Raw genomic sequence first — 15,196 nt, 5'->3', positions numbered from 1 at the left:
CTTTCTTTCTTTCTTTCTTTCTTTCTTTCTTCCTATCTCAGTATCAATACTGTATATTGGTGCCAAGAGAGAAAAGTGGTAAAAGCTAGGCAATGAGGTTTAAGCAACTTGGCCAGAGTCACACAACTAGGAAGTATCTGAATCCAGATTTGAACCCAAAACCTCTTGTGTTTAGGCCTGGCTCTAAATCCACTGAGGCATCTAGCTGTCCCTTAACAACTTTGCCCTTCCAATCTTACACTTTTTGTGTGACTTGCTAATGCATTTATCATGTGATGGTGTGTATTACAGTTGTCTGTGTTTGCATCTTATGCTCCTTCTAGACTTTATAAACTCCATGAGAGCAGATTATATGTCTTAGTTAGACTCAGTATATCTCCCAGAACCACACAGAGGGCTCTTCACATTTTAGGTATGTGACAAAACATTTGTTGAACTGACAGATTATCTTCTAATCCAGTCATCTCATTTGGGGAATGGGGAACTGAGACCCAGAGAAAGAAAAATATTTTCTGTTATTTGGAGGGTAGGGAACAAAAGCAAGATTATAACTCTTATCCTATGATGCCAAGTCCAGGTCTCTTTAGTCTTTATTGATAGCTTGGATGAAAGCAAACATAGGAGATACATATATATGTAGGTATATATATTCACATATATATATTATAATTATTATTATTTATAGAAGTCACAAAGTTAGAATGTTGGGTTTAGGTTTGGGTGCCCCATTTTATTTTATTTTTTAAACCCTTATCTTCCACCTTAGAATCAATACTGTGTGTATTGGTTCCAAGGCAGAAGAGTGGTAAGGGTCAGGCAATGGGGGGTTAAGTGACTTGCCAAGGGTCACATAGCTAGGAAGTGGCTGAGGCCTGATTTGAACCCAGGACCTCTCATCTCTAGGTCTGGCTCTCCATCCACTGAGCTACCCAGTATAATATGATATTAGAAATTAAGTCTTATTCCATTAGTTTAGAGGTAAGAAGTGGAAAAGCTGGCTTGAAAAAGAATTGGAGTTTGAAACAGATCTGAGACAGAGGACAGTGTGGGGGGGAGGTGTAACAGTTTTTCTGTGGCAGTTACTCTGTGGGAGTGACAGTTGCTCTCTCTGAGTGGCAGTGGTTCTCTCTCTCTGAGAACTAGGAACAGGTAACATCTTCTTTTCTCTCTCTCCTTACTGTCTGAAGGTAGAAGGAAAGGAGGGAATAACCTGAAGGTGCTAAGTGATTTCCTTTTCCAACTTGGGAAACACTAGTGACTGTCTATTACTGTTTCATAAATTGTTTTATCTCTGAGAAGACCAAAGAAAGATCTGGTCTGCTAAGGCTCAGAGTCATAACTTGGTTCTTGCTGAGGCTCAGCCAGCTGGCCTTTGTTATTTTTATAATTTGGAGACAAAGTTAAGAATTATATACTTCTTATAAGGATAACAGTGTTAGTTTGTTGTAGAATAGGGAAAATTTGGGTTAGTCAGATCAGGGAGGATCAGTGTAGCCTGTGGAAACAGGAGAAGCGGTTCCTTGTGGAACCAGGAAGTTTTATTTGGGTGGAGTTAAAATCCCTTACAGTTAGAAATCATTTTATATCCTTATATTCTCAATAAATAGTTTATTTTTGTATAACAAGAGTCTCCTTAGCATCCTTGTGCCTGGCCCTGAAGAGAAGTGCACTTATGAGCTTCACTTCACTTATATAAACTGAAGATACTTTGTAAGCACAGTAAGCAGACTATCTAATCAGTTTATATCCATAATCAATTAATTGAGTTATTATTTTTACACTAGCTGCCTCCTTGGTGCCCCATTTTAGGAAGATCATAAGAATGCTAGATTGTATCTCCAAAAGGATGACCAGGAAGGCAAGAAGTTTGGAGACTACTCCAGAAAAGGATGTGTTGGAGAAATTTAGAGGTGACACAATTACTGCCTTTAGCTATTAGGAGGGCTGCGTGGGGAAGGCTTCTTCTGCTTGACCATGGAAGACAGAACTACAAGAAATGAGGGATGTTGGAAAGAATAAGATTTAGACTCAATGAAAGATAAAGCATGCTAGCCATTCAAGTTATTGGGTGACCCAGTGGTTACTAGGGGAGTAATGTGGTGAAGTGGATAGAGTACCAGGCTAGGAATCAGGAAGAAGTGAGTTCAGATTTCATCTTCAGGCATTTACTAGCTGTGTGAACCTGAGCAAGTCTCTTAACCCTTGTTTACCTCAGTTTCCTCATCTGTAAAAAGAGCTGGAAAGGAAAATGGCAAACCACTGCAGTATCTTTGCCAAGAAAAGCCCAGTGAGTTCATGATGAGTCGGGCACAGCTGAAATGACTGAACAACAAACAAGGATGGACACTGGATCCAAAGTCAGGAGGACTTGAGTTCATATCTCAGTCTTGGATCCTGACTAGCTGGGCAACTCTAGGCAAGTCACTTAATTTCTGCCAGCTTTAGTTTGTCCTCTGTCAAATGGGGATCATAATCACACCTACCTCCCAGAGAAGTGAGAACCAAATGCAATCATGCTCATAAAGCATTTTGCCAACCTTAAAGCTCATATAAATGATTGTTGTTATTGTTCAGTTGTATCCAACTCTTTGTCACCTCATTTGGGGTTTTCTTAGTAGAGATACTGAAGTGGTTGGCCATTTCCTTCTCCAGCTCATTTTACAGATGAAGAAAGTAGGCAAACAGGGTTAAAAGACTTGTCCAGAGTCCCACACAGCTAGTAAGTGCCTGAGGCTATATTTGAACTCATGAAGATGAATCTACAATCGTCTTGTCTCTCATTAGACTCTAAGCTCTGGGAGGATGTAACCTGTCTTATTTAAGCTTTGTATCATCCTAGTACCCAGCACAAGACTTTGCGTACAAGGGGCAGCTAGATAGCTCAGTGGATAGAGAGCCAGGCCTGGAGATGGGAGGTCCTGGGTTCAAATCTAGCCTCAGACACTTCCCAGCTCTATGACCCTGGGCAAGTCACTTAACCCCCATTGCCTGACCCTTACCACTCTTCTGCCTTGGAACTAATACACAGTATTAATTCCAAGCCAGAAGGTAAGGGTTAAAAAAAAAAAAAAAGACTTTGCATTCAGTAGGGGAATTAATAAATATTTGGTGCCTAAATGGGCCTCAGTTTCCTCCTTTGTAAAACAAATACATTAGATTAGATGACCTCTAAAGGCCCTTCCAGCTCTAAATTCTAAGATGCTAAGAAGGAACCCTAATGGCCTCTCTCTTCCCACCAATATGCCATAGGGCTACTACACTGTCAGGCTGGTCAAAGATGGGGGAAGAGAGATGAATGCGTTGGACCCACCCAGACACTTACCCTCACAAAGGGGAAAGCGGGTCCAGGGCTGAGTGGCTCATTTTCATGTTCCAGCTGGTACCGAACATACTCCTCTACCCCCTTCTCCCGGTAGATGCGCTGTTCCTCCTCCATGCGGAAGAGCGCCTTGGATGATACAGCGATGGTGATGGCATTCTGGGGCTTGGGCTGGAAAGAAAAGAAGAGAACGTGAGCTATTGGGCGTAGGGCCCTATGTTGGAAATACAGAAGGAGGAGAAAACGCCATCATTCCCTTGGGGAACCCTCAGCCTGATGGAGAACCAGAGCCCCCGACTAGTAGTGGACATGACCCTACCTTCAAAGAGCCTTTTATTGGAAATGAAAACATAGCCTTATTCTGCCCCCTAATCAAGGAAGGGGTATGGTCTCTTCCACCCTGAAGGAGCAAAGATCATGGTCTCTTCCTTCCAGGAGGTAGGTGACACAAGGGATAGAACCCTGGATCTAGAGTCAGGGAGACTTGAATTCATATCTGGACTCAGACACTTGCTAGCTATGTGAGCCTGGGAAAATCACTTAACCTCCCTCTGCCTCCGTTTCCTTGACTATAAAATGGGGATCATAATAGCACCTGTTTCCCAGGTTGTCGTGAGGATCAAATGATAATATTTGTAAAATGTACTAACACATAGTAGGCACTATATAAGTGTCTATTTCCCTTCCTTTCCTTCCCTTATCTCCCGAGCCTCGGGGTGCCCCGGTTTTGAAGTTGCATCTTTCCTTTCTTCAAGGTAAGAAAATAACCAACATGACATAGTGCTTTAAGGTTTGCAAAACATTTTACATATGTCATCTCATTTTCTCTCATATCCTGAGAGGCAGAAAGGTGCTATTATTATTCCAGTTTTACAGGTAAGGAAACTGAGGCAGGTTATGTGACTTGCCACAAAATTAGTAAATGTCTAAGTCAGGGTTTGAAGTCAGGTTTTCCTGATTCCAAATCATATCCACTACACCACTTATCTGCTTCTAGAAGGAATAACATCTCCTCAAACTCTTAAGTTCCCCCAGGGCAGCACCCTATCTCTTCCTTCCTAATCTGGGTCTACTTCCTCAGTGCAGCCTGCTGTAGATGAAAGGGCCCATATACATACATACACACATACATACATACATATGTGTGTATTCACACACATAGGCACACGTATGCTTACCTGTATACAAGAGGTAATAATAAGAATGAGTATAACCATTAATGTAACATATTGAGCCTTCAAGACACTTTTCTTCTTTTTTTTGGCAGAGAAACATTTATTTATTTTAGAATTTATGAAAGAATATATATCCTCTTCCCAAAATGTCTCTGGGTCTTTAGGCCATATGGGGGCAAGAACCCTTCAAACACCACCCAAATAGAGAAAAGCCAGACTCAACTTACTGTATCCAAGAGAGTTCTTCCTATCAATTAGAACAAACTGGACTACTGAGCTGCGCTCAGCTTTGCCTTGTGTCCTAAAGATGAACAGACTGGAACTCTGCAAGCCATTTTTCTTAACAGCAATCCAGTGGAATAGTACAAGTATTATCCTGATTTTATGGAGGAGTAAACTGAGGCTTAGAGAAGTAAAGAAATTTGTCCAGGGTTACATAACCTGTAAGTTTTGTTTGAATTACTGTATCCTTGTGTCTAATGGGCATCCTATCACATGTCTTGTCAAAAAGTGGATGAGGGGTGGGAGGGAAGGAAGAATCTGGAACTCAAAATTTTAAAAAAATGTTGAAACAAGAAAAAAAACTACTGTGCCCTCTGACTGACCATTAAAAGTAAATACATTGGTGGGGGCTCATGAACTATAATTTTGAGTAGGTGCTAACCCAGAGAGTGTCTGAACAAGGTGAGTTTTCTAGTGGATAATGTGTGAGAGATTGCCCAGATGCCACAGATACATACATATATTCATCCATCTCCATCTCCATCACTCTCTCTCTTTCTCTCCTCCCCCTCTCTCTTTCTCCCTCTCTCTTTATTTCTCTCTTCTCTCCCTTTTTCTTCCCCCTCAATCTCAGTCTCTCTCTGTCTCTGTCTCTCTCTTTTTTTTATCCATCCATCTGTCTATATCCACACATACATCTCTTGGTTGCTTTGTATCTCTGTATTTGTTTGTCTTTCTCTGCATTTCTGCCTCTGTCTCTCTTTCTCAATCTCAAGCATCATAAAATGCTGTTTTGGGAATGGAAGGATTTTCCTGAAAATCTGATTTTCTAATGACTACACACTGAGAAGGGGGTGGTAAGGAGGAAAGGAGATGGACAAAGTGTCTGAAGTGATATCAAGCAGAAGCTTGGATTCCCAGAGCCCCAATATCCCCCCCTCTTCCTAGCCCTGTCCAGGCCAGCTGGTCTCTCTGAGAGGTGGGCTCTCCTCTACCCATCTCTTGCTTGGACTGGACTTGAGGCTATACTGTCCTCTAGTACTATAGTACTATATCTCCCCAACAAAAATTGCCCCAAGTACAAGAATTATTATTATTATGATGATGATTATTATTTTTAAACCCTTACCTTCTGGCTTAGAATCAATACTGTGTATTGGTTCCAAGGCAGAAGAGTGGTAAGGGCTAGGCAATGGGGGTTAAGTGACTTGTCCAGGGTCACACAGCTAGGAAGTGTCTGAGGCCAGATTGGAACCTAGGACTTTCCATCTCAAGGCTCATTTCTCAATCCACTGAGTCACCCAGCTGTCCCCCAAGTACCAGAATTCTTAGGAACATCCTGGAAAGGAAGGTTGAGGTCCATTCTCCATTTTCCTTTCTTCTAAAACCCTTCCCAGAGGGGACTGAGTAAGGGTAGAATTAGGGCCATAAGAGCCAATCCCTTCCAAACCTTGGTCTTAGCCTGGGCTACAAATTATGGAGAGAGAAAGGAGGATACGCCATGTTCCCAGGACTGGACTTGGTGGATTCTTATTCTCAGCCTCCTGTCCTTCAGTAAGGTAGAAGAGAAGAGGGTGATAGTAACAAAGGCCCCAGAAGCCTTTCTTCAATTCCCTCTCAGGGACTGGGGGAGAGAAAAATGGATAGGGAGGGGTGCTAGAGGCAAGAGGGGGATGCTATTGGAGGGAAAGGAAATTTAATGTAGTATGGAATTCCCAAGTGAGGGAGTCCTGGGGGAAAGTCCTGGCTGAGAGCCCAGAAGATGAAGGTCTTGAGAAGTTCATTTCAAGTCTAGCTATGGGTCCTCCTTGAGCCCCAGCTGAGCAGGGTCGGCCCCAGAGGAATTCCAAGGCCAGGTTAGGTCAGTTGTGGGTGGGGGCTCTGTGTCTACCCTGAGAGCTGTCTCCATAGAGAAGAGCAAAGGGGACATGCTCTGGGCTCCTCCTAGTTCTTGAATCCTGGATAGCCTTCTGGACAGTCCTTAATCCATGATCTATTACAGCTCAGCATCTGACTGCTCCCAGTGAGCCCTCTTCAGTTTGGATTGCAGGGAATGAGGAGCTGCAATCACTCAGAGGACCAATCAATCAATTAGTCTGTCAATAAACATTTATTAAATGCCTACTATGTGCCAGGCACTATGTTAAGCACTGGAGTTACAAAAATAAGCAAAAGACAGTCCCTGCCTTTAAGAAGCTCACAGGGAGACAAAGAGATATGTGCAGGGGCAGTTATGTGGCTCAGTAGATAGAGCCAGGCCTGGAGTCAGGAGGTCCTGGGTTCAAATCTGACCTCAAACGCTTCCTTTGCTGTGTGACCCTGGGCAAGTCACTTACGCCACAGGTCCATAAACCTTCTCCCTCTTCTGCCTTGGAATGAACAAGTAATATAAATTCTAAAACAGAAGGTATGGATTAAAAAAGAAAAGCAATCATCAGATATGTACAATTAAGCTATAGAACAAATAGAAAATAAGTAAAAGGAAGAAGGCACTGGAATTAAGTGGAGTTGGAAAAGATTTCCTTTAGAAGATGAGGTTTTATTAGGACTTGAAGGGAGCCAGTATGGGCATGGTATGAGGGACAGCCAGAGAAAATGCCTTGAGCTGACAGCTGGAGTATCTCACTCCAGATCCAGGAAGCAGCCCAATGTCATTGGATCATTGAGTATGTGTCAAGGAATAAGGTGTTGGAAGACTAGAAAGGTGGGGGCTGGGGTGGGCTGGGTTATGAAGGGCTTTGAACATCCAAGAGAGGACTTTATATTTGACTCTGGAGGTAATAGGGAGCCTTTGAAGTTTATTGAGGAGGAAGGTGGCATTTTGGCAACTGAATGGAGACTGGCCTGGAGTGGGGAGAGACTTGAAGCTGGTAGATCTACCTTTTGTAATAGTAGATCCAGGCTCTTATAATAGTCTAATCATGAGGTAATGAGGGTCAATATGAGGGTGGTGGCAGTGTCAGAAAAGGGAAGGGAGTGTATTCAAGAGAAGTTGAAAAGAAGAAATTGATAAGACTTGGCAAGAGATTAGATATGGTGGTGGTGGTCTTGGTGGAGAGTAAGAAATAGTAAGGAATGGAGGAGGATGACATCTAGGATGCAAGCCTAAGGGTCCAGGAGGATGTCATTGACCTCTCCAGTAATAGGGAAAGTAGTGGGCAGCTAAGTGGCTCAGTGATTTGACAGCCAGGTCCTGGGTTCAAATCTGTCCTCAGACACTTCTTAGCTGTGTGACCCTGGGCAAGTCACTTAATCCCAATTCCCTAGCCCTCACCACTCTTCTGACATAGAACCAATACACAGGACAGTAAGGACTTTTTAAAAATAGGGAAAGTAGTGGGAAAGATAATGAATTTGGTTTTGGACTTGTTGAATTTGAGATATCTGAAAGGCAGATGGAGATGTAAGACCAGAGGCCAGCAGAGAGGTTTGGGCAGGATGGGTAGGTTTGAGAATCATCAGTATAGAGGTGATGATCAGAAATGATGATCATTAAATCCATGGGAGGTGATGAGATCCCCAAGTGAAATAGTGTAAAGAGAGAAGAAAAGAAATCCCAGAAAGAACCCTGTGGGACATCCTTAGTTATTGGGCATAACCTCCATGAAGAAGCAGCAAAGGAGACTGTCAGTCTGACTGATGGCATTTTGGCACAAGAGTCTTTGAGAGCAGAGAAAGGAAATAGAGGAAAGCTTTACTGGAGGGAAGGAGATGGGGGTGTACCACCAGGGTGGGGGAATGAAAGATAGGGGCAGCAAGGGGGAGCTTGTTGGGGAGTCCCATTGGAGAGAGAAGGAACAACAAGGGGGAGCCCAGTGTCAAGAGAACTGGCTATGGAGTCCCCCCTGAGTGTGGGAATCATGAGATCTTATAGCAGAGTTTAGAGACTGAGTGCTGTGCCCACCCCTCTACTGAGTGCCAGGCACATCCCACCACCCCCCTTATCCCACACAGGGGAGGAAGCACTCTCATTGGGCTGCAGGGCGGAGGGGTGGATGAAGTGAGGAATGTCCTCAGTAAGTGTGGAGAGGAGGGGAGTGACCTGAGTGCTCTGCTCCCCTCCAGCTCTGTCACCTGTGAGTTGCCCATCTTACACACTGTGTGCTCCCATTGGCTGCTGGGCAGAAGGGCAGGGAATTGGGGGAAAAAAAGAAGTCAGACATGGTAGAGAGGGGGAGGGGAACAGCTCCTACTGGGTCCCTCTGCCTTTCTAGTAACGAACTTTGGAGGGTGGGGTGGCTTCATGCCCACATAGAGTGCTCTGCATGCCATCTTTGGCATGTGCACCAAAAGTTCACCATCACTGTTTTATAGTATTAGGGGGTTGAATGTTGTCAGCAATCATCAATCATGGCAACTATTGTGTGTTGGCCTGCTACCTTGCTGGGCTCTGTTTGTTTCCTGCTGCTTAGTTAGGTTCTGTCGGTGTTTCTAATTGCTTAGTTGGGGTCTCCAGGTTTGTCAGAGACAAGGAGGAAGTGGTCAGACAGGTGAACCAGGAGAGATGGTGTCCTAGAAAAACCTAAAGAGAAGAGAGTATGGAAGAGGACTGAGAAAGATTGAGAAAAGGATTTAGCAATTAAGAGGTGGTTGGTAACTCTGGAGATAGCAGTTTCAGTAGAATGATGGAACCAGAAGTAGGACTGTAAGGGGTTAAGAAGGGAATGAGAGGAGAGAAAGTGGAGTACCCATTATCAAGGCCTTTTTGAGGAGTTTGGCCACAAAGGTCAGAAGAAATAAAGGTTGATAATGGAGACAGAAAGATCAAGTAACGCTTTTTGAGGCTAGGACAGCCATGAGTACTGTAGGCAGTAAGGAAGGAGACAGTAGACAGGGCTACTTGGTCTCTACTCCAGACAGGGTAGAAGGCTTGGCTTTGATCGCCTGGATTCAAATGCTGGATCTACCATTTTCTCTGGTCTTGAGCCTATGGATTCACCTCCATTTCTTCATTAATTAAATGAGGTAGTTGGACTAGACACTGTCTAACGTCTCTCCCAGTCCTAATTCAGAGGATAAACCTGTCACAGGGGACCAACAGCTTGAGGCTCTCCCTCCCTAGCGGCCTGTCTAAATGCCAGTGGCCACCATGTTCCAGCCAGCTCTGGAGACCCGTTGGGGTAGGCAATCTGGAATGAGAATGGCAATGATTAGAGCTCCCAGAAAACCTCTGGTCCTACACCCCAGAGCCCAGCCTCTGGTCCATTCACTTAAATTCAGTGCCATTGGACAAGCGTGTGCTTTGAGATCCAAGAGAGAGAAGCCGGGTTGTGACCTCCGGCTGGGGGCTGATAGAAGAAGGGAGGGGGAGGGCATTCTGATGGAGAAGAGAAGCTGACAAAGCCCGGGCCAGAACTCCTGAAATAAACACCCAGCCCCTGCCAGAGACTGGGAAGGGAGAGGAAGGGACGGAGGGGAGGAGGAGGAGGAGGACAGGGGAAGGGAGGGGAGCGGAGGGGAAATTTCACTCCAGCAGTTTCCCTAACTAGGGAATAGGGATCCTTCCATCACCCAGTCCCTCTATCCCTCCCTCATGAGGCTTTGGGGTCCCCCTCTCCCGGGCACACATGGGGCTGTTTCTTACCGATTTGGGTTTCTTTTTTGGTGCCAGGCTGTCATAGAAAGTCTTGGCTTCCTGCCAGTTTGGTGGTTTCCCCCCAGACTCTGGGGTCCCCGAGGGCCCCCGAGGCCCAGAATCCATCCTGGATGACCAGGGGACAGAGTCTCTAGCGGAGGAGAAGAGAGTGAGAAGAGGAGGGAGGGGGGAGAAGGGAGAGAGAGGGAGGCGGGATGAAGGAAGAGACAAGGAGACGAGGAGAGAAGGCAGGAAGGAGGGAAGAGAAGAGGAGAGGAGAGGAGAGGAGAGAGAGAGCGAGAGCGGAGGCGGACGAGCCCTGCTCGGGACTCAAAGCCAGCTGCTCTGTCCCAGTGATGGATAAGAAGGTTGTTCAGTAGAAAAGCCGCCGGTGGTGACAGGAAAGAGGGAGGGAAGGAGGGAGGGAGGAGCTGCTTTATTTGTGGGGGGCGGGACCCGGGCGCCTGCGCACCCAACCGGGGGTGGGGGAGTGGGTGTCTTCTCCCCGGCGGGTCCCAGCCTCCCGTCGTCCTGCAGTGGGAGATGTGGAAGGGCATATAGAATATCTGAGCACATGTACGTAGACACCGAACACGTAAGTAGGGATAGACACACACACGTATAATATATTCACCTATCAATAAGTGTGTGCACATCTGGAGGCACGCGCAGTCTCTAAGGCTCTCGGCTAGCCTTCCTCCTGTCCTCCCTCCTAGGGTACCTGGAGCTCTCCTAATCTGGGGCGCTGAAGGACACCCCCCACCCCAACACACTCTCTCTCTCTCTCTCTCTCTCTCTCTCTCTCTCTCTCTCTCTCTCTCTCTCTCTCCCTGTCTTTCCAAGGACACGCGTCCTTCCCGGCTCGAGGGGACAGTGGAGGGGAGGGGGTGGCAGAGGAGGAGGGACCGAGGAAGAAGAGGGACCTGGGAGGCCAGAAGCCTCCCGGGAGGTGGGGGAAGGGAGGAAAACCCATTCTGTTGAGTAGAGGGACGGGAGGGACTCATTGGGGAATATGTCTTCGATATCCCTCCTTCCCCCTTTCCTGGGCTACGCCGGGGCCTCTGGCCGGTGTCCCGGAGAACTGGCAGAAGCAGCTGGGGGAGGGGGATGGTCCAGGAGGAGGGCTATCTGAACGGAGCTGGGATCCGAGCCCAGGAGAGCCACACAGAAAGACTGAGTTTTTTTAGGCCTGGTGAGGAGAGCACTGGGTATGGGGCTACAAAGCCAGGCTTTGTGGGTGTAGTTCTCTCTGGGTTCCCTAAGTCCTTTCCAATCTGGGCCTCAGCTTTCTTATCTCCGGAATGGGGACGCACAAATCTCCCAGACCCTGAAAGCCACTCTGCCTGACATCTGCCCTCTTCCAGCTTCCCATCCAGAAGCTGCCCCTTGTAGCTGAGAGCAGAGAGGGAATGGCTGACTCCCCCTGAGCCAGGAACCTTCTGGCTTCCCTTTGGGTCCAGCCACTGAAATCTGCCCAAGAGTTATAGAGTGAAAAGAACCCTGTTTCTTTGACACATGAGGGTACGAGAGGCTCAGCAAGAAAGGAAGGAAGCAAGCATGTAAGTGCCTACTGTGTGCCAGGCATTTCACAAAAAGGATCTCATCTGGACTTCACAGTAACTCTGGGAGGTAGATGATGTCATTATTCTCATTTTACAGCTGAGGAAACTGAGACAAACTGAGGTTAAGTGCCTGGTTCAGGTCACACAGCTGTTCAGTGTCTACGAACAGATTTGAACTCAGGTCTTCCTGACTCTATGCCCAGTGCTCTATCCACTTAGTTCAAGGTCCCACAGCTAGTTAGTGGCAGAGCTGGGAATTTGAACCTAGTTCCTCTGATTACTAGTTTAGTGGCACCAATTTGTTGCCATACCCTAAATCTAATTCTTATCCCCAGCTCACGATCTCCTGCCAGTTTTCAGTTTCTTAGGGGGCTCATCTCTTTCCCCTACTGACAACATTCCTTTTGGATTTCCAGGGGAAGGACCCAAGTTCTACTCCACACCATTCAGGGTCTATGCTATGGCAGGACACCAAGAACCATTGACAAAAGAAGGCAGCTAGGTGGTACAGTGGCTAGAGTGCCAGGCCTGGAGTCAGGAAGACCTAGGTTCAAATCTGGCCTTAGATATATCTTAGCTGTGTGACCCTGGGCAAGTCACTTAACCCCACTTGCCTAGCCCTTGCCCTTCTGTCTTAGAATTGTTACTAAGACAGAAGGTAAAGGTTTAAAATAAACAAATACATATTTGTTAATTTGACACATAAATTTTGTGACCTTGGGCAAACTATTTCCCCTCCCTCAGTGTTCTTCTCTGTAAAATGGAGAGGAAAAAAAAAAGGATGTCTTGAGCTCTTACTAGGGAAATAATACCTTCCCTACATATCTCATAGAGTTGTTATGAGGAAAACTTTCAGGCTCTCTCTTTATCTCCATCAGATTTCATTCATTTATTTCTTCCATTCCATTATTCCAGCATTTATTATGGGCCTACTATGTACAGCTAGGGGCATAGAATTTGGGGCCTGAAGTCAAGAAGACACATCTTCCTGAATTCAAATCCAGCTCCAGCTATTTACCATCGGTGTGACCTTAGGCAAATCACCTAAATTTGTTTGCCTCAGTTTCCTCATCTGTAAAATGAGCTGGAGAAGGAAATGGAAAACCACTTTGGTATCTCTGCCAAGAAAACCCCAAACAGGGTCATGAAGAGTTGAACATGACTAAAATGCTTAGACAGCCACAAGACTATGTACCAGGCACTGTGCATGCTAGGAGCTAGGAAGAAGAAAATGAAATAGTCCCTGTCCTCAAGCAGTTTATATTCTTCTGGTTTGTGGTTGTAGTCCAATTATCTAGGGATCTGACCACTCTCAATTCTCTGCTACCATGACTTCTCCCTCCTCTCACCACAGCAGAGTGGGGCTCACTGGAGGTTAGATGAATTATCCTTCCCCTAGTCTCCACTCTCCTCCTAGTAGCTTGGTCACAGTTCTCTGGGCAATAATTTGTCAGTGCCAATATTCCTTACTTTATGGGTGACTTTAGGCATGTACCTTCCCTTCTCAATTCTTGCTCCATAAATATGAATGATTTTCATTTCCAAAGTGCTCTGAGATTTACCAATCAATTTGCTTCAACAATCCTGTAATAAAAGGAGCATATGTATGATCATCTCCTTGTTGATGAGGACATAGAAGTTAAATGATTTGTCTAATGTTGAGCAGTTGGTATGTGTCAAAGCTGACATTAAAACCCAGGAGTAATTCTGAATCCACCTTTTGCTTCTTCAAAACAAAGGGGTGAAAAGGCAGCTAGGTAGGTAGCACAGTGGATGGAGAGCCAGACCAGGAGTCAGGAGGTCTTGGGTCCAAATCTAGCTGTGTGACCCTGGGAAAGTCCTTAACCCTGTTTGCCTAGCTTTTGCCCTTTTGTCTTAGAGCTTATCTTAGAGCTTAGAACAGAATGTTAGTTATAAAAAAAAAGTGAAGGGGTAATCTTTGAGGCAAATCTTATGCTCTCTCTCTCTCTTTCACACACACACACACACACACACACACACACACACACACCTCTCTTCCTTTATCTCTCCCTCTCTGCCTGTCTCTCTTCTTCCCCTCACCACCTATCAATCCCATGTTTTGGTGAGCCTCTGTAGACATTTGAGACTGTCCACAATTTAACTGCAACCCATTTTTCTAGCCATCGCTTCCAAGGATCCTCCATTCCTCCAAGATCAGTCTCCTTGATGCCCTCTATCTCACTTCATCATACCTTTCTGCTGTGTATATTTGGCTCACCCAATTGGCTCTACTGGGAATTCCACCTTGGCTTCTGGTCTGCCATAATTCTATCCATCCTTCAAGGCCCAGTTTCAGGATGTGGGAGGGGGAAAGGGGACCCAGCTTTTATAGTCACTAAGGGCCTCAGCTGGGTCTCCCCTTCTCTTTCCCTAAGTTCAGAGGGGGAGCAGAGACAGGGCAGTCTCCCAGGAAACCATCCACCAGGATAGGAAAGCCTTGCCTACCCTAGGGTTTAAGGGGAGTTGAGTTGGAGTCCTCAGCACAGCACAGGTCAGAGACCTCTTGGTTGGGTGTCTGCCAGCTGACCTAATCTCAATTCTGGACCCCCCCCCCAGTCTTAATGACTTCCTGCCCAGTGGGAGGTTCTTGCCCTCTGAGAGTCCTTGGTGAAGCTGTTGGAAAACAAACCAGTTCCATCCCACCTCCATCTCCAGCCTCAGGGCGAATAGGTGCTGGGTCAGGCCACTGAGGTGGAGAGAGAAGAAAGGAGGGGGGAGAGCAGAGCAGGTGGCATTCTCCACCCATGCTCCTGGCAGAGGGATAGGAGCATTGATTTAGAGGTACGAGAGACTTCAAAGATCTTCCAGTCCAATTCCTCATTTTACAGAAGAAGAAATTCTGTGGAACTCTCAGAATTCTGGATCATCATACCTAGAGGACACTCTTCTGATAACCATTTTACAGATGGGGAAAATGAGGCTTCAAAGAGGGAATGAAGTCACCCAAGGTTGTATAGTAAGTCTCTGAATATTTGAGTCTTACCGCTTTGCACACTATACACTGATGTCTCCTATATCCCCTTTTCTTGGCACAAATATTGGGTACTTGTAGTAGGCTGAGATTGAACCTACTCATTTTTTTAACCCTTCCCTTCTTATTAACAACTCTAAGACAGAAAGGGCAAGGGCTAGGCAGATAGGGTTAAATGACTTGCCCAGGGTCACACAATTAGGAAGTATTCGAGGTCAGATTTGGACCCATATCCTACTGACTGCAAGCCTGGCACTCTATCCACTGTGCCACTTAGCTGCCCTTGCACCTATTCATTTTTACAGACAGGGTAACTGAGGTACAAAGAAGAATTGTGACTTGGCTTAGCAC

General features: G+C 45.9%; 1 protein-coding gene across 1 annotated transcript in view; it reads right to left on the bottom strand.

Moving 5' to 3' along the window:
• NT5C1A (5'-nucleotidase, cytosolic IA) overlaps positions 1-10,418 on the bottom strand; it is a 24,786-nt gene extending 14,368 nt beyond the window's left edge. Inside the window, exons 1-2 of the mRNA XM_044671463.1 lie at positions 10,301-10,418; positions 3,323-3,490 (exon numbers count right to left, since the gene is read on the bottom strand). Of these exons, the coding sequence (XP_044527398.1) occupies positions 3,323-3,490; positions 10,301-10,417 (285 nt within the window). The 5' untranslated portion in view covers position 10,418. The remainder of the gene's footprint in view (positions 1-3,322; positions 3,491-10,300) is intronic.
• Positions 10,419-15,196: the final 4,778 nt, after the last annotated feature.

The sequence above is a fragment of the Gracilinanus agilis genome, chromosome 3 (assembly GCF_016433145.1).
Source record: "Gracilinanus agilis isolate LMUSP501 chromosome 3, AgileGrace, whole genome shotgun sequence".
Classification (NCBI taxonomy): Eukaryota; Metazoa; Chordata; class Mammalia; order Didelphimorphia; family Didelphidae; genus Gracilinanus; species Gracilinanus agilis.
This window is presented reverse-complemented; position numbering and strand designations above follow the sequence as displayed.